Raw genomic sequence first — 26513 nt, forward strand, 5'->3', positions numbered from 1 at the left:
CCTTGGAGAACCTGTCTCTCATTTTGGCTTACAGAAGAAGAGACTTTACTGTGATAGACTACCTCATCACCTAACAGTGTTTTCTAAAAGAAAAGCTAACTCTGCATAGAATTGTCAGGTCACTTCATCATTAAGTTAAAGCTTGATTCTTTAGCTTTAGGCATTTTCCTTTTCATTATAAGAATAAAGTAATCCCAGCCCTCGGGAGGCAGAGGTAGGAGGATTGCCATGAGTTCGAGGCCACCCTGAGACTCCATAGTGAATTCCAGGTCAGCCTGGGCAAGAGTGAGACCCTACCTCGAAAAACCAAAAAAAAAAAAAAAAAGAATAAAGTAGATAAATATGCTAACTTTATAATTGTTGCTTCTAGCTACTAAAACAGAAACTTCTTATCTCAAAGCAGGATGAAATATGTACAGCATTTATTTGGAAACCAAATAGCCACATTCTTGTAACAGATTACGTAGGAACTGTTCTTTTCAGAAAAGGAATTAAAATGATGAAACCCTCAGAGTGAATGAACAAAGTTGTGTTGTTTTAAATAATCAGTTAAAGTAAGCTTGAGAGTAAGACTATGTAATTGTGAATTAAATTTTCATAAAAAGTTTAAATAAAAAATTGAGTACAGAAAAGAATCATTTGCGTTTTCTTTATACACAATTTAAATTATACAAAATATGTTATGTTTGACATAAGCATCTATAATTCAGTATCACTATATTGCAATTATGTCTTTGTCACATAGTCGTTTTGATGCTATAAAGCTGATTTTAAAATATCTTTAATATAACAAGATTATAGTATGTGAATAATAGTTATGATTAATGTGGTTAACATTTTCCTGTGTAAACACAGTATGTATAAATTAAAGAAATGAAATTGAATTGGAGGTAAAATGTTCCATCATTAAACTAGAGCACACATATTGATGGATTGGGGTTGACATTTCAGAATGTGACAAAGCAATATTTTTATTCATAAAAGATACTGATAAAAGATATTGATAAAAGTTCAGTAGTGCAATGCATATGTTTTTATTTACACTATCAGGAATGATAGCATTTTTATAAGATTATATGTGTTGTAATCATTGTGGCTTGTCCATTTAGTTAGGCAGAATCTATTAGAAATGCTTTTTTGTAAAATTTAAAAATGTCAGAATAGGGCTGCAGCAATGGTAAGAGTACGTACTTGCGGTGTAAGCATTGGGGCCTAAAAGCACCCAATTTGCCCTGCATTTGATCCCCAGTGCCCATGTAAGCAGCTCGACACTTACACACACCTGTAATCCTAGAACTATGGGGAGTGGAGATTGAAGAATCACTAGGGCTCCCTGATCAGCTGGCCTGACTGAAAACATTAGCTTCAAACATGGCAGTTCTGGTTTCTTAGAGATTCTGTCTCAAAGAAACGCATGGACAAGCAATATAGAGGAGGATGCTTGATGTTCTTCTCTGGCCTCTACTCATGTACAAGGGATGTTCACATCTGCACACATACTTGCATATACCACATACACCACACGGTCTACTCCACACATACAAAGTCAGAATATTTATATGAAGTTAACCTTAAAATTTCTGGATAGAATCAGAGTTTATAAAATTCAGAGCTTTGGAAACAGTTGTTACTGTCTTTGAGTGCATTTAGCTGTTAGATTTCTTTAAATATGCAGTTGCAATAGATATAAGCTACATATGTCTATTAGCTCTTCTAGATCTTTTTAAGTGTTTCATTTATATTTGTGTATTGTTCGTCAAATTAGATTAAAAAAAACCCTTATCCTCAATTTAAGGTGATAGAGAATGAAGTCTAAAGTTTGTTTTTGCTTGTTTTCCAGGCATTTTGATTTGCAGTCTTTTTTACAGCATGGACACAACATTGCTAAAAACTTGCTTTGGGACTGCTCATGAGTTTATTTTTTGTGATTTTATAACAGACTTGCTGCTGGTTCCTTTTTTTGAGTTAATGTTCTGAAGTTACTATCACAATGAGTTCAGGCTTATGGAGCCAAGAAAAAGTTACTTCACCCTACTGGGAAGAGCGGATTTTTTATTTGCTTCTTCAAGAATGTAGTGTCACAGACAAACAGACGCAGAAACTCCTTAAAGTACCCAAGGGAAGCATAGGACAGTACATCCAAGACCGCTCTGTGGGGCATTCCAGGGTTCCTTCTGCAAAAGGCAAGAAAAATCAGATTGGATTAAAAATCCTAGAACAACCTCATGCAGTTCTGTTTGTTGATGAAAAGGATGTCGTGGAGATTAATGAAAAATTTACGGAGTTGCTCTTGGCCATTACCAACTGCGAGGAGAGGCTCAGCCTGTTTAGAAACAGAAGCCGACTAAGTAAAGGTCTCCAGGTTGATGTGGGCTGCCCTGTGAAAGTACAGCTGAGATCTGGGGAAGAGAAATTTCCAGGAGTTGTGCGCTTCAGAGGACCCTTATTAGCAGAGAGGACAGTGTCGGGGATTTTCTTCGGGGTGGAATTGCTGGTAAGTTTGAGCTGTATACGTGTGTGTGTGTGTGTGTGTGTGTGTGTGTGTGTGTGTGTGTGTTTACATACATATTTTCTCTCCTCACACACAGTTTATTTTTAAATAAAAGAAATATTTAAGCCGGGTGTGGTGGCACACACCTTTAGTCCTGGCACGAGGTAGAGGTAGGAAGATTGCCATGAGTTCGAGGCTACCCTAAGTCTACATAGTGAATTCCAGGTCAGCCTGAGCTAGGGTAAGATGCTACCTCAGAAAATAAAACAACAACAACAACAAAACTCAAAACAAATCAACTTTATATTTATTTTACTTGAGAGAGAGGGAAATAAAAAGGCAAATAAAAATTGGGCATGCCAGGGTCTCTAGCCACTGCAAATGATCTCCAGACACATGTGCCACCTTGTGTATCTGGCTTATGTGAGTATTGGGGAATTGTGGGTTCTTAGGCTTCACAGGCAAATGCCTAAACTGCTAAGTGATTTCTCTAGCCCTAAAGTTTATTTTTAATATTCCGGATCCTTAGAATATACTTTTAACTTGTACAGTTCTTGGGATAGAACATGTAAAGTGTTCACTGTGCCACTGGGCTATACCTCAGTCCCAGGATTTATTTTTATTATTTATTTATGTACTTTTATGTGTGTGTGCATGTGTATGATGTGTATGGTCCTCCATGAGTGTAGGCAGGTGCAGGTCATGGCATATAATTGAAGATCAGGACAACTTTAGCCCTTACCTTCCACCTTGTTTTGAGGCAGAGTCTCTCTCACTTGCTGTACTCTCTGCTAGCTTCATGAAATTCTCATGTTCCCGCCTCTTATCTTGCCAGTCAGCCTGCTGGCATTATAGATGCCCACCATTAACTTGTTACATGGAGCTTGAGGATAAAACTAGGATTCTCAGTCTTGAGTGGCAAGGACTTTGTTCACTGAGCTATTTCTCAGCCCAGGATTTATTTATTAATTATTATTATTATTATTGTTTTTTGAGGTAGGGTCTCACTCTAGCCCAGGCTGACCTGGAGTTGACTATGGTGTCTCCAGGTGGCCTCAAACTCTCAGCGATTCTCCTACCTCTACCTCCTGAGTGCTGGGTTTAAAGGCATGCGCCACCACGCCTGGTTCCAGGATTTATTTTTTAATGATGAATTGAAAGGATGTAAAGATAATGCTTGAAACTTTTAAAAACTATCTCCTATAGTAGGAATATGTTGGTAGTTATTCTGAACTTCAATGCCTTAGAAATGTGAACATTACCTATGTTAAAAATGAATTTCAGGGGCTGAAGAAATGGCTTACTGGTAAAGGCACTTGCCTGGGAAGTCTAAGGATCCAGGTTCGATTCCCAAGAACTCATGTATGCCAGATGCACATGGTGGCGCACGCATCTAGAGTTCATTTGCAGTGGCTAGAGGCCCTGGCATGCCCATTCTCTCTCTCTGTAATTAATATATAAACAAACATATAAAAATTTTAAAAATGAAGTTCATCAATTGCAACCAGTCACTTCAAAATTTTGAGCCATCTTTTAAGATTATTGTCTATAGATTCCTCAATCTTCTTAATATACTTTACTAAGTAATGACAATTTAGATGGAAAATTATTTTTGCATGTGCATGAGGTAGTGGTGGTGTGTGTTGTGTGTGCATATATATGTGCCCATGCAGCACCTCATGCACTGGTCTTTGGTGTCCAGAGTGGTCATTATTTGAGTGTGCCACTACATTGCTCTTGTGCTCATTCTTCTTTGAGCTGGAGTCTCTTACTGATCCTGAAGTTTGCCTTGTTTCTTTACTTTCTGTGTCCTCTAGTGATTCTCAGGTCTCTGCTTCCCTGTTGGACTGGAGTTACAGATGCACATAGTGAAGCCCAGCTGTTTATGTGAGGCTACAACTTGAGTGCTCTCAGGGATCCTCAGCCTTCATGCTTGCACAAGAAGTGTTCTTAACCAATGAGTCTCTCGCTGGCCTGCATGCAAGATTGTCTTTTAATATGTTACTTTCTATTTATTTGAGAGAGGCAGACAGACAGACTGACAATCAGTGTACCAGGACCTCTAGCCACAGCAGACAAACTCTGGATACATGTGACACTTTGTGTATCTGGCTTATGTGGGTCCTGGGGACTTTGAACTGGGTTCTTAAGCTTTATAGGCAAGTACCATAAGAGCTAAGCCATCTCTGTAGCCCTAGATGCAAGATTTTTATTTTATTTATTTATTTATTTATGAGAGAGAGAGAGAATTGATATGCCATGGCCTCCATTGCAATCAAACTCCAGATGTGTGTGCCACCTTGTGCACGTGTCACCTTGTGTATTTGGCTTATGTGTGTTCTAGGAAGTTGAACCTGGGTCATTAGGCTTTACTAGAAAGCTCCTTAACCACTACACCATCTTTCCAGCCCCTAGATGCAAGATTTTTAAATAAGTTACAACAACTTAAACTTTATTATACTTACTCCTGATAATATATGTGCAAATCACCTTGGAACTTACTTATATTGGAAACATACTCAAGATTTCTGTGTATGTTTCCAAGCTGAGTATTGTTCTCAAGAATTAAAGGCCAAATACATTTTGATAGTCTTATGAGTAGAACTTCCTATCTTAATTGCTTCTTGATTTAATTTTTCAAGCAGAAAAACAATTGGGATTTTTGTAGCTAGTTATGCCATTTACTAGCAGGGTTGCCAGGTTAGTTAACCAACTTAAGTTCTCTTAATCTGCTTCCTATCTGTAAAATGGTTTATAATAGCACATGACTTGTAGTTGTTTTGTGATCCATGATAGGGGATTTTTTTGTTTGTTTGTTTAGATAGGCTGTCCAGGGAGCCCCAGTGACCCACCTATCTCTGACCTCTCCATGCTGGGGTGATAGGCATGTAGAGCCATGCACAGCTTTTTGATGAGGGTGCTGGAGGTCAAACTCCAGTCCTCATACTTGCACATTGTGCTCTTACCCACTGAGTCAGCTCGCTAGCCCCTTCCCTTCACTCCTTTTTTGCATGTATATGTGTGTATGCATATGCAGAGGCCAGAGGTTGACATTGGTGTCATCTGCAGTCACTTCCATCTTATTAACTGAGTCAGGCCCTCTCACTTGAACCAGGACTCACAGATTCAGCTAGTCTGGCCACCGAGCGTGCCCAGAGTCCTGTTTCTACCTTCCCACTTCTAAAGCACTGGGGTTTTGTTTGGCATTTACATAGATTCTGAGGTCCAAACTCCAATCTTCATGATTTGCATTGTGTTTTATCCACTGAACCATCTCCCCCACCCACTTTTCTGTTTGTTTTTTTTTTTCCTGGTCTGGGTGTGTGGGTGTGCATGCACACACATGTGGAGTACACTCTCAGACATATTTCCTTAGGAATATCATTCACCTTTTAAATTTTTGAGAGAGGATTTTTTATTGCTCTGTATATTTCCAACTAGGCTAAACTGGCTGGTTTGTGTGCCTCACAAGCTCATGCTGCTACACCAGGCATTTTGATGTGGCACTGGAGATAAAACTCAAGTATCCATGCTTACAAGGCAGTCACTTTACTCACTGAGTTACATCTCTAGTCCCTCTATTTCTTATTATTACTTAGAGTTTTTCCAAAGTATTGCACTGAAATCCCTAAAGCTGATCCTTTTTCCTGTGGATAAGCTTTTTTTTTGTTTGTGTGTAGTATGTGTGGTATGATGTGTGTGTGGTTTATTTGTATGTGTACACATACAGTGTACCCTGTGTACATGTGTGAAGGCCAGAGGAGAGTATTGGGTATCTTCCTTTATTGTGCAGCTGTTTATTTCCTTGAGATGGACTCTCTCTGTGAGCCACAGCAGCCGTTTTCCATCAGACTTGCTGACCAGTGAGCCCCAGTGATTCTCTGGTCTCTGCTCCCCACCAGTCTGGAGTCACAGGCCTGCATGGCAATACCCATCAGTTTATGTGGGTGATGGGGACGGAACCTGGCAAATCAGGTGCTCATGCTTACATGGCAAGTGCTTTTACCCATGGATAATCTTTCTATATGTATCTTTTTTTTAAATCTTAAAAACTAGGAAGAAGGCCGTGGTCAAGGTTTCACTGATGGGGTATATCAAGGGAAGCAGCTTTTCCAGTGTGAAGAAGATTGTGGAGTATTTGTTGCGTTGGACAAGCTGGAGATCATAGAAGACGATGACAATGGGTTAGAAAGTGACTATGCAAGCCCGATGGATACAATACAAGTTGAACTTCCCCCTTTGGAAATAAACTCCAGAGTCTCTTTGAAGGTTGGAGAAACTATAGAATCTGGAACAGTGATATTCTGTGATGTTTTACCAGGAAAAGAGAGCTTAGGATATTTTGTTGGTGTAGACATGGTAAGAAAAGTTTTGATTATATTACCATTGCAAATATATGTATTAGTTTTATTAACTAATTTAGGTACAAATTGAGCATTTTACATATTTAAAATTTGGAGTACTTGGAAGAGCACAGTTGATTTCCCCTTGGGAAGGAACATTGAAATGGGGTAGGAGAGTAGGTACAGAGCTGTATTTGCTCCTTTTTCTCCATGTTGAATGACCTGAATAATGTTCTCAGACTGTAGTTGACCAAGAGACAAAACACAAAGGCCAAACCAAAACAGCAGCAGCAACTAGACAAACCAAAAAAATTGTCACCAAACCCAAATATGTTATGTGATATCTTCTTTTTCTTTATTTTGAAAAGAATTTTTTGGTTACACATTTTTTGTATATTTTACAAAATTTTATGGCTGGCCTGATTCTCATAAGTTATGTAAAAAGTCATTCATAGAACAGAGCTGAGTAAAAGAAAACCACAATGCTTTTGAATAGTAAACAGAGTATTTCCACAGGACATCACTCCTTAAAAAATGTTTTCTTATTCTGATAAAATATAAATAACATAAAACTTTTCAACTGAACTGTTATTTTTTTATTTATTTGAGAGAGGGGCATAGAGAGATAGTGAGTGAGAAATATAGAATCAGCAATGCCAGGGCCTCCAACCACTGCAAACAAACAACAGACGCATGGGCCACCTTCTGCATCTGGCTTATGTGAATCCTGGGGAATCAAACATAGGTTCTTTGGCTTTGCAGGCAAGCACCTTAACCACTAAGCCATCTCTCCAACCTCTGAACTGTTATTAAAAGGACAGTTCAGTGACATACAGTATATCAACATTTTACTGTCCCCACTATCCAGCTGCAGAATTTTTTCATCATTCCATATTGAAACTCTGTTCCTATTAAATAAATTCTGCCCACTCTACCCTGTTCCTGTTGACTATAGTGAATTTATCTGCTCTAAGTATCTGAGAGAAGTAGAATCATATGGTGTTAACTCCTTTGTTTGTATCACCCATTTTTAATATTACTATAGTTATATTTGTTGGTAATGGATGCAATTCCAGTGTGACATATTGAATTATGACATTAAGGGAATAAGAAGAAAGAAGCAGAGAACATTTTTATCATAGTTGAAAACATAGCCAGAATTGATTAGATACAAAGAAGGAGAGTCATTCAGAATTACTAAACACTGAAAGGCATTAGGTAAGGATGTGGTACTCATAATGGAGATGTTTTCAGGAGTCATTTTTATATATTCAGGTATAATCTGCATGGATGGTAGGGTGTAAATGTTGTAGCTTACATCTCTTACCTTGTGCTAAGATGCTGTCTGATACTCATTAGGTAGATGCTAAATAAATAGTTTTCCAACCTTCACTGTGAGAAGTTAGAGCCAGAGTAAAGCATGTGCTTTCCTCCGGATTACTAGCACTCTTGTTAGTATTGTTTAAGTATGAACTCAGCATTTTATAGGAGAAATTATGGGATAGGTAGAGGGAAGATTGGGGAAAGAGGGCCATTTGTCTTTGAGTTAGACTTCCTTTGCTTCAGGCCTTTTTGTTTTGTTTTGTTTTGTTTTTCGAGGTAGGATTTCACTCTAGTCGAGGCTCACCTGGAATTCACTATGTGGTCTGAGGGTGGCCTCAAACTCAAGATTGTCTTCCTACCTCTGCCTCCCGAGTGCTGGTATTAAAGGAGTGAGCCACCACATCTGGAAATTCAGGTCTTTTGACCCACGCAGTAAACTTGAAAAGAGTGGTTGAGACCCTCCCCTTTGTGGGTGGTGGTCTAGAGATGAGGCTGCCTATAGGTTTGCCTGCCAGTTCCATCCAGTTCTGTCCATCTACCATTTGATTTGTGCAGAGATGTCTTCCACACACAGAAGGTAGGCCTTTGAGAAGATGAGATCTAACAGTTGCAGCTTCTTCATACCCTTCTGTTTCTAGGGATAGTGTACCATTCTCCACCCACTGGTGCTCCGCACAACTGTCTGGCTCATTTGTTAATCTACCTCATGAACAGTACCATACAGAATATGACAAATAAAAATGAAAATCTTTTTTTTTTTTGAGCTATGGTCTCATTCTAGCTCAGGCTGACCTGGAATTCACTGTGTAGTCTCAGGGTAGCCTTGAACTCATGGCAAACCTCCTGCCTCTGCCTCCTAAGTGCTGGGATTGAAGACGTGAGCCACCATGCCCAGCTGAAAATCTTCACTTTTGTGAAATAAATAACAAAGAAGTACTTATAAAAATATCTTTTCAATTTATAGAAAGGTGTGCAGTAGTACAAAGTGACTATGTGCTCAGGATAGATAAATCTGTGATTAGCTCCTAGGAGCAGGTTTGGGGGTGAAATAATACATCACTGTTACATCTTTCTATGAAAACAATGTCTTATAAATTTCAGATGTGTTAGTCCATAGACTAGCGCTTATTTTCAGTAAAGTATAAAAAGTACTTTTGATTCATTATTTACTTGTATGTTTGCTATAGTTTGGTTATTTGAGTTCTTGTTTTTTTAAAAAATGAGCAAAGCCTTGTTATCATAGTAGTTGTTTTTAATCTTTTCTTTCTTTTAGACAAAAAACAATGAAAAGTTACCAATGTAAAATATTTTGGAATATTATTTTGTAGGAAATGTAGACTTTCATATATATTTGAGGAGTTTCAAAGTTTATTTTATTACATAATTTCTAGGATAACCCTATTGGCAACTGGGATGGAAGATTTGATGGAGTTCAGCTTTGTAGTTTCGCAAGTGTTGAAAGTACAATTCTATTGCACATCAATGATATCATCCCAGGTATGTTGACTTTATGTATTTATAAGTCAGAGTTTCTAACACACATTTGTTATGAGAGTATAAATATATACTTGAAGATAGGTATTTTGAACTTGACTTTTAAACTACAGAATTATCATTCAATCAAATATCCTTTTTTAGCCTCAAACAAAAGCAAAAGATTTTTATTTCCAAAAGTATGTAAGTATGGGGTGATGTTTATATATTGTATTCTCTTTTTCCTCTCCTAGACATTCAAATGAGAAAATAGCTTTCCTGATGACTATTGGATGTTAATAAAATATAGTAAACTTCTGCCCATTTGAGTTAAGAGTTTAAACTGAAGCCTTTAGACAGAAATGATTATCTTTTCCACTGTGGACAGGATTCCTGCTGAATGACCTCTGAGACCCTTTCTAGTATTGAGATGGCATTACTGATTATGCTTCATGTCTCTAGTCAGGAACAGATTATAACAAGTTTATACACACGTGCACACACACACACACACATCATTATTCATTTATTTAAATTTTCAATGCTGGGAATTGAACCCTGGACTTTGTATGTGCTAGGCAAACACTTTACCACTTTTAAGGAACCTTTTGTTTTGCCTCAACTAGCGAACCATGGCTGCTATCTGGTAGACTAGCCAGGAATGATCTAGGCCCTGAATTAGATGTGTTGTACTCTTTTAACATTCTGGACAAACTTATAAAGTAGGTCTTAATGATACCCATTCTGTTGATTTTAAAACTGTAGCTTCAGTCTTGGGAGATGGCTCAACAGTTATAGACACTTGATGTCAAAGCCTGCCAACCCAGCTTTGATTCCTCAATACCCACATAAATCCAGATGCACAAAGTGGGGCATGTATCTGGAGTTTGTTTACAGTAGCAAGAGGCCCTTGGTACAACCATATTCATTCTCTCTGCTCATAAATAAATAAAGTATCTAAAATAAAATAAATATATTAAAACTAACAAAAGCCCCAAATAACCTGTGGCTTCCATAGGAGTCAGATTGCTTATAGCTAAAATAGTGGTAGCTAGAGTCAAATCCAGAACCATCTGATTTTTAAGCTGTGCTCTTTTCAGTACCTCACCAAACTCCAAATCTTATGTGTGTTTTTACAATATGGAGACCTCCATAGAAAACCATACATCTGGGCTGGAGAGGTGGATTAATTATTAAGGCACTTGCCTGCAAAGCCAAAGAACCCAGGTTTGATTCCCCAGGACCCACGTAAGCCAGATACACAAGGTGGCACATGAATCTGGAATTCGTTTGCAGCAGCTGAAGGACATGGTGTGTCCATTCTCTCTCTCTCTCTGCCTCCTTCTCTTTCAAATAAATCAATAAAAATAAAAAAGAATACCATACTTCTCAGTTTCACATACTGAGAAAATTGTTTTCATGGAGATGTATTTTGTTTCTAATTCTATAAAAGATTAATTTTTGCTGTAGCAAAGATTGCAAGTAAACAAACCAACAAAATCTTCTTTCCCTTGTGCTTTTCCATGTTACCTTTGGCACACTGCTTTTGAGTTTCTACAGGTCTATTTAGACCTTCAATTTCCTTTCTAGTATGAATCTTGTGCCCTTCCTGTTTCCCTCTTGGTGTAGCAAATCATAAATATTTGTTTTACAGTTTGAAAATGCTTTCCAGTTATCTTTTAGCTTTGTAGCAAGTGGTGTGGGATTCATGTGACAACTTTATTTCACTTTTTCTTAGGTGAAGGCGGACTTATTTTTTCTTGATTTTCTTTAAAGCCAGTTTTAAATTTTTTTGCAAATCAGATTCCTAGGAATTTCTTTGCTTCCCTTCAGAAACAAATGGTTTATATTCAGGGGAATGCACACATGTGCTTCACATTTGTTCAGTGATACATATTTTTTGTTTGTTTGTTTTTTGTTTTTCAAGGTAGGGTCTCACTCTAGCTCAGGCTGACCTGGAATTCACTATGTAGCCTCAGGGTGGCCTCGAACTCATGGTGATCCTCCTACCTCTGCCTCCCGAGTGATGGGATTAAAGGTGTGTGCCACCATGCCTGGCTGTTAGTGATATTTAATATACTTTTTCATGCCTATTTAAGAAAATAACACAGTTTATGATTTTGTGAGTTGAAATAGTTTTGGTTGCTATAGTGAATACTTATTGTTTAAATCATTATTACAAAAGAGCATTTGTCAAATATCAGCAAGCCCTACATGAACTTACTGTAGATGTTGGGATATAGCAGGAAGCAAAGCAGATACATTTTTTTTCTCATGTTGAACTTTCATTTTAGTGAATGGAGACCCAATAAGTAAGTAGAATATATGGTCAATCTGATGGTGATGAGGATGTTCTCTGTCTAACAAGATAAGGGGGATAAGGAGAAGAGAGTGCTGGACTGACCATGGTGAGATTTTCTGTTTAACCTATGGAAGTTAGACCTTTCTGTAAGCCATTTGAGCTCATGATATGAACAAAACTGGAGAGTGAACACATGGATTCCAAAGAAGGGCCCAGAGATCCCACCGGCTTGAGTAGTTGGAGCAATATCAGAAGTTCCTTATGAGTGACAGTAAAGAGAGAAAAGGGGAGAGGAGGGAGGGGATGGGAAGGGAGAGAAGAAGAGAAGGGGAAAGGAGAAGAGAGGAGAAGAGGAGAGAAGAGAAAGGAAGGGAGGGGTTGCCACAGATAGGTTGAACCAATTGGGTTTCTGGCTTCTATTCCTGAAGAGATAGAATCATAGGTGGGTTTTGAGCAAAAGACAGCTTGTCTTCAAATTTTTATTTTATTTATTTTAGCTTTTGTTTTTTTTCGAGGTAGGGTTTGCTCTAGCCCAGGTTGGCCTGGAATTTAGTATGTATTCTCAGGCTGGCCTCGAATTTATAGCAATCCTCCTACCTGCCTCCCAAGTGCTGGGATTCAAGGTGTGCCTGACAGACTTCACATTTTAAAATGATTATTCTGGCTGCATGTTAAGAGTGGACTATATTGGAGATAAAGTACTTGCTCTGCAAGTATGAGGACCAGAGTTTAGGTCTCTAGCACCCATGTAAAAGCTAGGCATGGTGATCAGTGTAATCCTAGCGCTTGGGAGGCAGTGACATTGGCTCCTTGGGACAGGCTGGGTAGCTATATATTAGACGAATAGGTGAGTTCTGGCTTCAAGTGAGACCCTGTCTCAGTAAGTAAAGTGGAGATTGAAGAAGACATTGAACAGCTACCTCTAGTCTCCTCATGCATTTGCACACATCTGCATACAGATGTGCCCATACATAAGTGAACACACATAACACACATACCACGTACACATGCATAAGAAAAAGAAACATCAGGATGGACTCTATGGAAGACACAAACGGGGTCATTTGGGAGAGACTTGGTGCATTTATCTCTATGAGAGATGATGGCTTAGCTTGGTATGATCCAGTGAAGTGGGTGGAGAGTGTATAGAGTTGGGCTATTATTTAAATAGTGCTAAAAAGTCCTTCAGATGGCTTGTATGTGAGTTTTTGTAAATATTTTATTTATTTGAGAGAGAGAAAGAGGTGGGGGGGGGATGGGTGCACCAGTGCCTCCAGTCACTGCAAATGAACTCTAGATGCATGTGCCCCCTTGTGCATCTGGCTTACGTGGATCCTGGAGAATCAAACGGGGATCCTTTTGCTTCACAGGCAAGTGCCTTAACCACTAAGCCATCCCTCCAGCCCATATGTAAGGTTTTTGAAAGAGAGAGAGGAATCCAGGATGGCTATGGAGGGTATTTATTGAAGTGGGTCACACAGTTGGATGGACAAGAATGTGTGTGTGGTAGGAATTGGAAGTAATTTTTTTTTTTCAAATAGGGTTTCATTCTAGCCCAGGCTGAACTGGAATTCACTCTGTAGTCCCAGGCTGGGCTCTACCTCATGGGGATCCTCCTACCTTTGCCTCCAAATTGCTGGGATTAAAGGCATATGCCACCACACCTGGCTTGGGTTTTGATTTTCAATATGTTAAGACTGAGATCTCTATTCAATAATTTCATGTGACTGTTCACATTAAGAATATTTATCCTTAAAATGGGTAGTAGTGCCATTTTTTTCATGGTTAAGATTTTTTGTTATGTAAAAGAATACTAAGAGCATGTCAATAACGAACGTTTGTAACTTGCCATTCAGGTTATGAAATAGGATGTTCTGAGTAGAAGCTATACACGTGCCTTCTCCTCAGTAGAACTGTAACATGCTCATAGAAATATCACTATTTTGATTTTTCGTTAACAATTCCCTTGATTTTCTTTATAGTTTATACTGTCTCTGAGCCTATGTTGTTTAGTTTACCTGATATAAACAATATGAAGAGAATCGTACTGTCTGCTGCGTACTTTCAGCACTGTGTTGTAGGTGAGGGTATTGGTAGTTCAGTTGACTTGATCACTGCTTCCCTGTGTGTTTGATTGTGGGATTAGCCTGCACTTTAGTGCCCCCTTGCTAATGCTAATGGATGTTTGGGTGTTGAGTTGTTTCCTCATGTTTTTCAGTACTTGCTAACTAATTAATTTTTTTCCAGTCTGATGCCTTAAAAGTGGTATCTCCCTGATTACAAGTATGGTTGATCTGCCTGTCATATGTGTTTTGAACATTTGTGTTCTTCCTGTAAATACCTGCTTGTGGTTCTACTTACTTTTCTGTTGAATTGCTTGTTTCAGAGTCTTCTATTTTTATATTTTCATAAGATATTTTATTGTGAAATTTCATACATACAGAAAAGTTGAAATAACTAAATAATAAATCCTGATAATTCATAAACCTGTCACCAGGATCTTGCATTCAACATCTGTATTTACCTTGTATCTACTCATCTTTTTATCTACCTACTAATTAATTTATCTTTTTTGTTTGCATGTATAGATGTATGGTGTGTGTATGTGTGTTCATATATGCATGGCACATGTCTGTGTTCACACATGTTCAAAGGGTGTGTGTGTGTATGTAGGCTGGAGTTTGATGTTGGGTGTTCCTCAGTTACTCTCTACCTTATTTTCTGAGGCAGAGTTTCTCACTTTAACCCAGAGTTTGCCAACTTGGCTACTCCAACTAGCCCGCTTCTGCTGGGGATCATTCGTTCCTGCCTTCTGAGCTCTGGGACTACAGGCATGCTGTACCTGTTAAGAAATAACTCCATTTTTCTATTTTTTTCAGTATTTTCTCTATGAATTTTTCTATTGTTAGTGTCTTCTATAAGTAGACACATGTGTCTTTTGTATCTGGCATATTTTACTTAACATAGTATTTTTGCTTTTGCTTTTTTTCCTTGTAGAATTTATTTATTTAATTTATTTATTTTTAGAGAGGGGAGAGAGAGAGAGAATGAGAATTGACACGCCAGGGCCTCAGCTACTGAAATCAAACTCCAGATATTTTTGCCACCTAGTGGGCATGTGTGACCCTGTGCTTACCTCACCTTTTGTGCATCTAACTTATGTGGGATCTGAGGAGAGATTGAACATGGGTCCTTAGGGTTCACAAGCAAGCACCTTAACCACTAAGCCATCTCTACAGCCCTAGAACTTATTTTTATGCAAATGAGTCTATCATTTGTGTTTGGGATTCTGGGCTTTGAGCCACTTCAAGGTTGTAAAGGAATTTCCATGTGCTTTCTTGTAGTACTTTTATAGTTTTACATTTTGTATGTATCTTGATCTATATTTTGTGTGTTGTATAATGGAGACTATGGATCCAATTTAGTCTTTTTTTTCCCACATCGATAAGTATACACTTGTTCTAACATCATTTATTAGAAAGTCCATCTTTTCCCTTGAGTGGAGCTCTAGAGTTCTGTTCTTTCCCTCTTCTCTCCCACAGCCTTTTGGCCTTCATTATTACCACTTGAGAAAAAGTCTTGCTAGTGGTGAGAAGATATTTCCCTTCCTGATTATTTATGTTACTCATTTATTGCTTTATTATGTGTGTGCGCGTGCGTGCGCATTTACATGGAGGGCAGAGGTTGACGTCAGGGGGTATACCTCACTCACTCTTCAGCTTATTTTGTGTGTGCATTTGTATGGTATTATGTGTATATGTGCATATATGTGTGTAGAGGCCAGAGGACAACCTCAGGTTTCATTCTCAGAAATACCATCCACCTTTTTTTGAGATAGGGTCTCATTGGCCTGGAGTCACCAGTTAGGCTAGACTGGCTGTCCAGCGAGCCCCAGGGATATCTTGTGTCCACCCTCCCAGTGCTGGGTTTACAAGCACTTGGCACCATATCCAATATTTTTACATGAGTACAGGGGATTAGATTTATGTTTATATGCTTGTAAGCCAAGCACTTTACTCACTGAACTGCTTCCTCAGACCTCTCCACTTCATTTTTTGAGACAAGGTCTCTCATTGACCTGGAACTCACTGATTCAGCTAGACGTGCTGGCCAGCAATCCTGAGGGATCCTCCTGTCTCTGGTTCCCTTGTGCTGGGATTACAGGCGTGCATGGCTTTTTAAAAAAAAAAAATTTGTTCATTTTTTATTTTTTTATTTGAGAGCGACAGACATAGAGAGAAAGACAGATGGAGGGGGAGAGAGAGAGAATGGGCGCGCCAGGGCTTCCAGCCACTGCAAACGAACTCCAGACGCGTGCGCCCCCTTGTGCATCTGGCTAACGTGGGACCTGGGGAACCGAGCCTCGAACCGGGGTCCTTAGGCTTCACAGGCAAGCGCTTAACCGCTAAGCCATCTCTCTAGCCCCGTGCATGGCTTTTTATGTGGGTGCTGAAGACTTGAACTCAGATTCTTATGCTTGTGTGACACACTTTACTGACTGAGCCATTTCCCCAGTTCCTTATTTATTTATTTTGGTTTTTCGAAGTAGGGTCTTGCTCCAGGCTGACCTGGAATTCACTGTGAAGTCTTGGGCTGGTCTTGAACTCACAGAAGTCCTACCTCTGCCTCCTAAGTGCCGGGATTAAAGGCATGTGCCACTATGCCCCATTATTTTTTAAAATTTATTTATTTGCATGTGTCTGTGGATGTATATGCATATATATATGTATATGTATATCTATATGTATGTGTGTGCCAGGGCCTCCCACTTTTGCATACAAACACCAGATGTTTGGGCTATTTTTGTGTCTGGTTTATATGAGTGGCTGGGGAATTGAACCTGACCCAGCAGGTTTTGCAAGCAAGTGCCTCAGCCATCTCCCCAGCCTCCTTATTTTTTTTATTTGTGTGCAGTATATGTGATGTGGTGTGTACGTGTATAGTGTATATACATGTGTGTGCATATGGGTGCACGCATGTGGAAGCCAGAGGAGGATGTTAGGTGTCCTTTTCTATTGCACTTCTACTTTTCTGTGTATGAATTTTTCTATCTAGAATAGGTTTCCTTTTCTACATTAAGTACTTTTGGACTCATCATCATCTGGTTGCCTACTTTTTACTTTATAGTGCCCATAGATAGTTTTTAAAAAATGTCCTGTCCAGGTTTATGTCTATAGTCTATAGGAGAAATCCTCTGGTAGGAACTTACTCTGTAATAACAGTTTAGCTTTTAAATGATGTAAATGTTGGGACACAGAGGTGTTTGCTCACAAAAAAGGAAACACCTCCCTGGGGAGGCATGGTGACACTTATAATGATACTTTTACAGGTTTTAAATTTGAAATATGGTATGATTTTTCATCAGGTAACTATTAAAGTTTTAAGTTTATCCCCACACACACTTGCAAATAAATAACTTCAACTTTTTTCTTTTCTTTTTTTTTTTTTTTTAAGAAAAGAAGATCCTTCTAGTTCTTAACCTGAGATGATTCTACACCCAGGGGTTTGGAGGCATCTGTGATGGCTCTTATCTAAAGTGGTGGGAAGGGATATATAACTCTCTACTGAGTGCACAGAGATGCTGCTAAACTTCCGCAGGGCAGTCCCACATTCTTCAAAATGTCAACAGAGCTGAGTTGAGACATGCTGTCCTTAACAAAGTTGGAGAGTTATTCTAATTATAATACTAGCTTTCTGGATGGTTAAGGGGAAGCCCTTGCCATTTTTTCCCTTTCATTACTTATATAGTCTTCAGAGATAAGCAGTTTACCTAATAATGCTTTTTCACAATCATGTCCTTAAATAAAATTTAACTTCTGTTAGCAAGTAAAGTACATCTGGGAGTTTCCTTTTAAAATTTGTCTTAGAGGTGTCTGCTATAGATGGCTTAGTGGCTAAGGATTTGCCTATGAAGCCAAGGGACCCAGGTTTGATTCCCCAGGACCCACCTAAGCCAGATGCACAAGGTGGCACATGTGTCTGGAGTTTGTTTACAGTGGCTGAAAGCCCTAGCACACTCATTCTCTCTCTCTCTGCCTGTTTCCATCTCTCTCTCTCAAATAAATAAAATAAAACTTAAAAAAGAACAAAAATTTAGCTGGGCATGGTAGCGCATGCCTTTAATCCTGGCACTTGGGAAGCAGAGGTAGGAAGATCACTGTAAGTCTGAGGCCACCCTGAGACTATACAGTGAATTCCAGGTCAGCCTGGGCCAGAGTGAGACCCTACCTTGAAAAACCAGAAAAAAAAATTGTCTTAGAGGGATGTCCAAATGGTGCTTTTGAAAGCTCCAAACCCATCACATCTTAGAGTATGGCTCTCCTTTTTACCTACTTTACTTGCATTGCTTTGGATTTAACATTTTATAGCTGGATGTTACTCATCATATTAAATAAGTTGGGAGATTGGGGATATCAGTAGTTTATTTACCATTATTATTTTTTAAAAAGTACCTGAACTGTGATGTTGGCTTACTTGTAACCAATTGTGTTTTTCCCACTCTGCTATAGAATAAAGATTTGAAATACTTCTCCTTCCCACTCTACAGCTGTATTTCTTTCTTTGTTTTTATTTTTTGTGCTCCTCAGTTTGTTTGAAATGTAAATTATCTTGGAATCTGCAATAGTACTTAAGAAACCGAAATAAGAGAAAAGCAAAAAAGCTACTGTTTTTATTTTACCTGTAATAGAATTAAATGTAACCTGACATGGAATTCTTCTGTGGTAGTGCTTATTTTTAAAACATCAGTTACATTTTATTTAAATATTGGCATAGAATTAAAATAGCAAAAGTCAGCTTCATAACTTGAGAGTCCTTTGACAATCACACTATGAGCTTTTAGATTTCTGGTTGTCATTGACATTACTGCTGGCTCAGAGTAGAATGCTATTTTTTTTAAAGTTTAATATTCATAAATCTTGAATAGCTGATAATTCAGAATAGTACTAGCTTTTGTAACATAATACACAAATTACGCTTATTTGCCAACAAAATAAAGCTTGCAAATACATTTTTAAAAACTAAAGTTGTTTAAATGATGATTAGTTTATTTGAACAATTCTTCAGTTATATTTCATATCATCATTAACTTCTTAAGGAAAAAAAAAACATCATAGTGTTTCCTTTAGTTCCTAAGTTTCTTTTTCTTGCCTAATTTGCTTCATTTGTGGGACAAAATCAGTACTTCCAGTATTTAGAAAAGATTCTTTTTGGAACAGTGGCACAGCTGGTGAGATTAGGAAAAAAATCCTTTGAGTCAGTTGCTTCTCTCTGTGGGCTTCTGAAAATCTTTGCTGAAAAGATGCAGGAATCTTCAACCTGCTGTAAAGACATCCCCTCTTCATTGCTGTCTGTAGTGGTTAAAAACACGAAGACATATGGCATCATGTTCAAGTTAGTAAAGTTGTAATGAAGAATACTGATTAGTGACACTCCCAGATGACTACATTTCTGCTTAATGAGCGTGGTCTCTGTCTTTTAGCTGAAGAGTTTAAGAAAGTAATGCTATTTATTATTTATTTCAGAGTGTAGTACACATGCATAGAATTTTAAGAAAGTATAATGAACTTTGCCTCCTAACATTAATCTCAAGTATATTATTTCCTTTTGTGTATTTCTTGATTAAGTTTTTCTTCATGTTATACAGTATTTGCTTGTCATTGTACTTCATGACTCTTGTTTTAAAAAATGTAACACTTTTGTAATAATATAAATGATATAGTAAACTGTTCATAATTAAAGTATCGAGTTTGGTAAGTTTTGGCCTATGTGATGTAGTTCATGACCAGAATCAAAATAATGAATATATAACCCCAAAGTATAACCTTTGGAATCCCTCTTTTTCCTCTGCTCTCATCTCAACTGTTGCAACTACTGATATTCTTTCTTTCACTGTACATTTGTTCTCATAATCCAAAATTTGTGTCTGTGTTTGTGTGTGTATATACATGCATGCGTGTGTGTGTGTGTGTGTGTGTGTGTGTGTGCGCGCGCGTGCGCACATGTGCATATGGAGCCAGAGGGCAGCCTTGGGTGTTGTTCCTCTGGTACTGTCCATCTTTTTTGGGACAGTGTCTCAAAACTAGGACTTGCCAAGTAGGCTAGACTGGCTGTTCATTGAGCCCCAGGGATCTATCTGTTTGCCTTCTAGCATTGGGAAGACCACCATGTCCAGATTTTTTCTTTTACATGGATTATGGGTCAAACTCAGATTCTTGTGCTTAAGAGACAAAGCACTTTACCAACGGAGCTAACTTCCCAGAATTTTATGTGAGTAGAATAACTCATGATACACTTTGAGAGGGGTGTTGTGGCTTATTTTACTCAACATACTTTTTGATTCTTCTCTGTTGCTCTTTTTATTACTGTGAAAGATTCTAGTTGTATAATCATTGATTTGCTAATGGAAACTTGGATTGTTTCTAGTTTTTTTTTTTAATATTTTTATTTATTTATTTATTTGACAGAGAAAGAGGGAGAGAGAATGGGCACCAAGGCCTCCAGCCACTGCAAATGAACTCTAGATGCACGTGCCCCCTTGTGCATCTGGCTAACATGGGTCTTGGGGAATCAAACCTGGGTCCTTTGGCTTTGCAAGCAAATGCCTTAACCGCTAAGCCATCCCTCCAGCCCCTGTTTCTAGTTTTTTGACTGCTGTGAGTAATGCTGCTGTGTAAATTTGTAGACAAATCTTTGCAGGGTCATATGCTTCCATTACTTTTCAGTAATATCTAGATATGAAATGACTGGTACTATTATGGGTGATTGCTTACTGCCACAATATCTTTGTAAGCTGCCTGCACTATTTAGAATCCCAGAAGCAGTATAAGAGAGTTCATTTCTTTTTGCCAGCACTTAAGCTACTTTACTTAGCTATTTACCCAGTCAGTGACCAATGATGGTGTTACTGGTTTTGAGAGCGATGGAGCCTTTCTCAGCTCTGGATAAGCTTAGTTTAGGAGTCAGAGTGCAGGATACTTGATGGTCACTAAAATTCTCCAACCCAGTGCCTCTTGGATTCTGGTCTTGCACTCATGAGGAATGACAGATGCAGACTCAGCGGAAGAGCAAATTAAATAAGGGTTTATTAGCAAAACAGAACCGCTCCCAAGCCTGGAGGCGTCCTGAGCAGGTTGCGGCATAGTGAATTGGATCAAGGCTTTAAAAGAAATGGTTACATTGTTTTCTAATGACTGTGTATGATCTCCCATGACCACTGGCGAGAGATGAGTAATCTGTCTTTCCACATCCTCACTGGTGCTGTCACTGTTTTCATTTAGCTGTTCTGAGAGGTGCGTGGTGATGGTTCATTGCAGTTTTCACTTGTTTCCCTAATAGCTCATGACGCTGAACATCATTTGTGTGCTTGTTGCCCTGTGTTTATCTTACTTAGCAAAATGTTACTTCATCTGTTTTGGCCAGATTCTAATTCTAATTGAATTGTTTGCTCTTTTATTATTGAGTTGTGAGAATTCGGGAAATTTAAAGTATCTATTGCAGTCCTTAGCCATTAGTTAGAGATGATGTGTATTTTTCTGCATCTGTAGTTTGAATTATCCTTCTTAAGGGGCTTTCTCTTTGGTGTCCAGTAGCAGCTTTTGCCTAGTTTCAGATTCAGAAGATTTTTTTTTTCTCTTTAATTTCTAAGAATGCAGTCTAATTCATGTGCCCATACACTTACCTCATTAAACGTCAATTCAGTGATGTTAACTACATTTGCAATGTTGTTAACTCTATGACTGTCAATCTGGCTTAGGGAGATTTTCCACCATCACCGATAGAAACCCTGTTATCCACTTCCTTCTTGCCTTTACTCTCCAGACCCAGTCAACCACTAATGTACATTTTATCTCTACACACAGATTTGCCTATTGTGGAAGTGTGTGTGTGTGTGTGTGTGTGTGAAAGAGAGAGAGAGAGAGAGAGAGAGAGAGAGAGAGAGAGAGAGAGAGAGAGAGAGAGAGAGAGAGAGAGAGAGAGAAAGAGAGAGAGAGAGAGAGAGGGAGAGAGAGAGAGAGAGAGAGAGAGAGAGAAAGAGAGAGAGAGAGTGTGTGTGTGTGTGTGTGTGTGTGTTGTGGTATTTTCATGGATGACTCTTTTTCTTAAGCAGCTATCTTTTCAAGGTTGAGGCATGGATCAGTATTCAAGTCCTTATGGCTGAATAACATATTTATGAATAGACAGACCATATTTTGTTGCTCCATTCATTAGTTGATGGCCAACTGAATAGTTCCTAGTTTTTTGAATTATATTTATTTATTTACTTGAGAGAGACACACACACATAGAGAGACAGAGACAGAGACATACCAGGGCATCCAGTTGCTGCAAATGAACTCCAAACACATGCACTACCTTGTGCATATGGCTTATGTGGATCCTTAGGAATTGATCCTGGGTCCATTGGCTTTGTGGGCAAGGGCCTTAACTGCTAAGTCATCCCTCCAGCCCAGTTCCTAGTTTTTGACTCATAAAATGTTTCTATAATCATTCATGTACAGGTTTTTCTGTCTACATGTTTTCTATTCTTTTGGATATATGCTTAGAAATAGTATTGTTTGGTCATACAAGTAATTCTATGTGTAGTGATTTGAGAAATTTCAAGATTATTTTACCAGCATTGTATAAGGACACCTTTGTATCCTTCATCCCTCCCTCCTTCCTCTCTCACTTGTCTTTCTTTCTTTCTTTTGAGGTAGTATCTCACTGACCTGGAATTTACTTTATAGCTCCAGGCTGACCTTGAACTTAATGGCGATCCTCCTACCTCTGCTTCCCAAGTGCTGGGATTAAAAGCATGTACCACCTTGCCTGGCCTCTTACTCTTTTTATTTGAAAATTTTGTAGTTTTGCAGTTTATGTCTAGATCCATATATGACATAAATATCTAAATAGTAACATTATACAAGTATTAGTAAGTAGTATTTTCTTTACTATATCGCTTGTTACAATCATGGTTAGTCAGCATAATATTTGAACTAAAGTAATATTCCAATTTTCCATTTGTTCATATTCTGAGGTGTTTAAGATATATAGTTTAGTAATATACTTCCTTCCTCCTTCAACCATAGAAAAAAGATATGCCAAGCATTACTTATATGGAATTAATTCAGTGTGATTTCCTCTTTTTAAAATGGTCTTTTTGTGTTTGAATATAAATTTTTTTTCTATTTTTTCTTTCTGTTCTCAAAACTCTACTGTGGGTGATACCGTTTTTGCTGATATACAGCTTTATCAGGTATGACTCCTGAGTGTCATGTTGGATTTCATGAGTGTTTTGTTGAATTTCTTGAGAGAAAATTTTTCCACATTGACTCTTCAACATTTATTTATTCAGTATTTATGAATGTATTTGGGATATTACTGGGCTTTAAAGTCTTTAAAATAGTCTTTATATCAAAAACTAGTTTGCCAAATTTATTATATCTGTATTTAAAAGTGAAGTTCAGTGTTTTCTTCAGAACCATTACTATTGTATGCCTCTGTCTTTCTGCCTTATTAATCTGGATGTAATTCCCTGGGTTTTTTCTGTTTATATGTGCTTGTATACACATGTGTCTTATTCTTAACATGTACATGTTTTTTTAAAAAAGAAGTATATTCTTCACTAATAAGTGCATTTCTAACCCTGATCTGTATTCTTGTCCAGGCTTTTACCAAGCTATGTTCTATGAAATCTAGTAATCGGATATGGAGTGCTACAAAATATATAATCAAATAAGTTTAGTATATCTGTCCTGAGAGATTCCCCAGACACATTAGTATATAAAGATTCTGGTTCTATGCCATGAATAATTGTCCATCTTTGTTTATCTCAGCACCTCAAAAGATCTGAGTGCAAAACACTTTGTAATATGTAAGGATGTGCTGGGTATGCTAATCTGAGAAGTACTATAAAAAGTATTAATTTTTCTTTGTAGTGTTTTAAAACATCAAATGAAATTGACTATGTCTAATAAAAATTTCAAGACATAAAGCATTTAGCTGAAAAGTATTTTGGGAGTATATTTTCTTTTAGAAATTACATTTTAAACTACAGTGTTTCTCTCCCTGAGAAATTACCTGGTTTAGTACTTTCAGTAGCCTAAAAATGAATTTGGGATACTGTAAAAAAATATGCTTTTTTTAGCCGGGTATGGTGGCGTACGCCTTTAATCCCAGCACTCAAGAGGCAGAGGTAGGAGGATCGCCATGAGTTCAAGGCCACCCTGAAACTACATAGTGAATTCTAGGTCAGCCTGGGCTAAAGTGAAACCCTACCTTGAAAAACAAAAAAAAAAAAAAAAAAAAAAAAGCTTTTTGTTGGAAAAGTACTTTTTGTTTTGTTTTTGTTCTTGTCATTGTCTACTTGTTTCTCCTCTATAAGAATATACTTTTGTCTTTACAAAGCATGTTTACTGTTTCAGATAACATGGCACAGGAAAGGAGGCCTCCGAAACTTGCCTTTATGTCAAGAGGTGTTGGGGATAAAGGTTCATCCAGTCATAATAAACCAAAGGTTACAGGTATGGATTAATAGGACAGCATTCTTGGTAATTTCTATGATATCTAATTTTCCCAGATGTTATATAAGTTATAAACTATTATGCATATAGATAGATAGATATAGATTATAGATATAGACATAGATATAATGTTCTTTTTTCAAACCTTTTAAGCAGTTAAAGTAAAATTTTATGTACTTGGTGCTGCTCAAGCTAAGTCTTCTTCACCATTTATTTTTTATCTGTTAAGAAACTTCCTGTGTGGACTATGTTTTCAGTTGTCTATAATCAGCTGGTTTTAGAATGTTACACTTGTGATACTTGTGATACTGTGTGTGTGTTTATAGTGCAGTGAGTAGCAGTGGAAACTGTATAACATAATCATAGATAGGTGGTGGTGTAGATAAGCTGATAAATTATACTGGAGATTAATTATGTGGATCCTGCTAACTAGATATGGCACAAATTTAAATTCCAAAATGCTGAGCAACAATTTGTCTTACAAATGCTTCCTAATAAGATTTGTAAAGTTTACAGGTATTTTTCTTTTAGCTTTCACATATATCATAGATTTAAAGGGTAGCTCAACGGCTCATTTAAAATGTAAGAATTTTCTTAACTTATATGTGAGTTTGGAGAAGACTATTTTTTCTTCAATTATCTATTGAAGAAAAATGATCTCAGCTTAAAAGGAAGTCATGCTTTACTTATGTATCATTGGGCCTAGAATTAACTGTAGGATGTATAAGTAGTAGTATTCTTTATGGTAACTTGCAGATCTGTGTAAGATAGTGTAAACTTCCTACTCCCACTGTGGAATTACCACTCATAACTGGGGCAAGCATCTGACCAGAAGCAGCTTACGTGAAGGAAAAGGTTTATTTCAGGCTTAAAGAATCCAGGGGAAATACCATCAGTGGCAGAATAAGCTGGCTCATTTCCACAGATCTGTAACAAAGAGAGAAAGGCCAACACTAGTGAGTGCCAAAAGCCAGAGCTCAGACTGGTTCTCTACACCAAGTAAGGATGGATTCAAGGTCCACCACTCAGTGACACATCTCTTCACCAGCAGGGCTCTGCCTACTGGAAACTCAAGTTGCAAGTTTAGATTTAATAAAAAATGCCTGAGTCTATGGGGGATCTACATTCAAACCATCATACCCACATTATAAACAAGCTACAAATTTTCTGTTTTGAGACGAGGTCTTGCTATGTTACCATGCCTTGAATTCCTACGTACTAGTGACCCTCTTGTCTTAACTTCCTGAGTTGCTATAACTCAGGTGTAGGGCACTGTGCCTAGCGCCAGATTTTCTTAAGGACAGGGAATGTTGTGTTATAGCAGGTCTGGTTCAAGTGCGGTTGTTTGGCTTCTGTAGAGTTCTGGAGACTTTATTGCTATCTACTGTGGCGTGTCTTCTTAGTACTGAGGCAGGACAGTATCTAGTATCACATGTTTGTGATACAGCTATATATTTTTCTTCCATATTAAAAAATCTAATACATAAGGAATAATAGTCCTTTTTTTTTTTCAACAGATATTAGGGAATTTAGCAAGAACTTGGGTAGCATTCTAAGATGTTTAGATGGTAAATCTGGAAATTAAAAAAAAATTGTTTGTTTCTCAAGGTACGGTCTCACTCTAGCTCAGGCTGACCTGGAATTCACTATGTAGTCTTTGGATAGCCTTGAAATCATGGCAGTCCTCCAACCTCTGCCTCCCAAATACTGGGATTAAAGGCGTGCACCACCATGCCTGGCTTAAAAACATTTTTTTTTTTCAATGTAAGGATCAAATGTAGTACAATCTTGTGCATGCTTTCAGTCATCTATAGCCCCAGCTATTAAACTTAGTAATGTTATTTTTTGGTGCTGGGGTGAAAACCAGCACCTCACATAAGCTAAACAAGCACTTTATTCACTGAACTACACCCAGTGTAAATCTGAAAGTTTGAAAAACCCTTTTATTGACAATTTTCATAAATGTACATAATGTATTTTGATCATTATCTTTTTCCCATTACCTTCCTCCCATCCATTCCCCTTATAAACTCCTTCTCAACATTTAAAAATCTTAACTTGTGCATTAGTTTGTATTCA

At 37.9% G+C, this 26513-nt stretch overlaps 1 protein-coding gene across 4 annotated transcripts in view; it reads left to right on the top strand.

The window, feature by feature from the left end:
- Cyld (CYLD lysine 63 deubiquitinase) overlaps positions 1-26513 on the top strand; it is a 65068-nt gene that overhangs the window by 6087 nt on the left and 32468 nt on the right. For 3 of the 4 annotated variants that reach the window (XM_045151522.1, XM_045151532.1, XM_045151538.1), the window contains exons 3-7: positions 1841-2494; positions 6548-6850; positions 9549-9654; positions 23159-23167; positions 24336-24434. In XM_045151522.1, the coding sequence (XP_045007457.1) occupies positions 1991-2494; positions 6548-6850; positions 9549-9654; positions 23159-23167; positions 24336-24434 (1021 nt within the window). In that variant the 5' untranslated portion in view covers positions 1841-1990. The remainder of the gene's footprint in view (positions 1-1840; positions 2495-6547; positions 6851-9548; positions 9655-23158; positions 23168-24335; positions 24435-26513) is intronic. The other variant, XM_045151541.1, reaches the window with a different exon arrangement.

Source organism: Jaculus jaculus, chromosome 1 (genome assembly GCF_020740685.1).
Source record: "Jaculus jaculus isolate mJacJac1 chromosome 1, mJacJac1.mat.Y.cur, whole genome shotgun sequence".
Lineage (NCBI taxonomy): Eukaryota > Metazoa > Chordata > Mammalia > Rodentia > Dipodidae > Jaculus > Jaculus jaculus.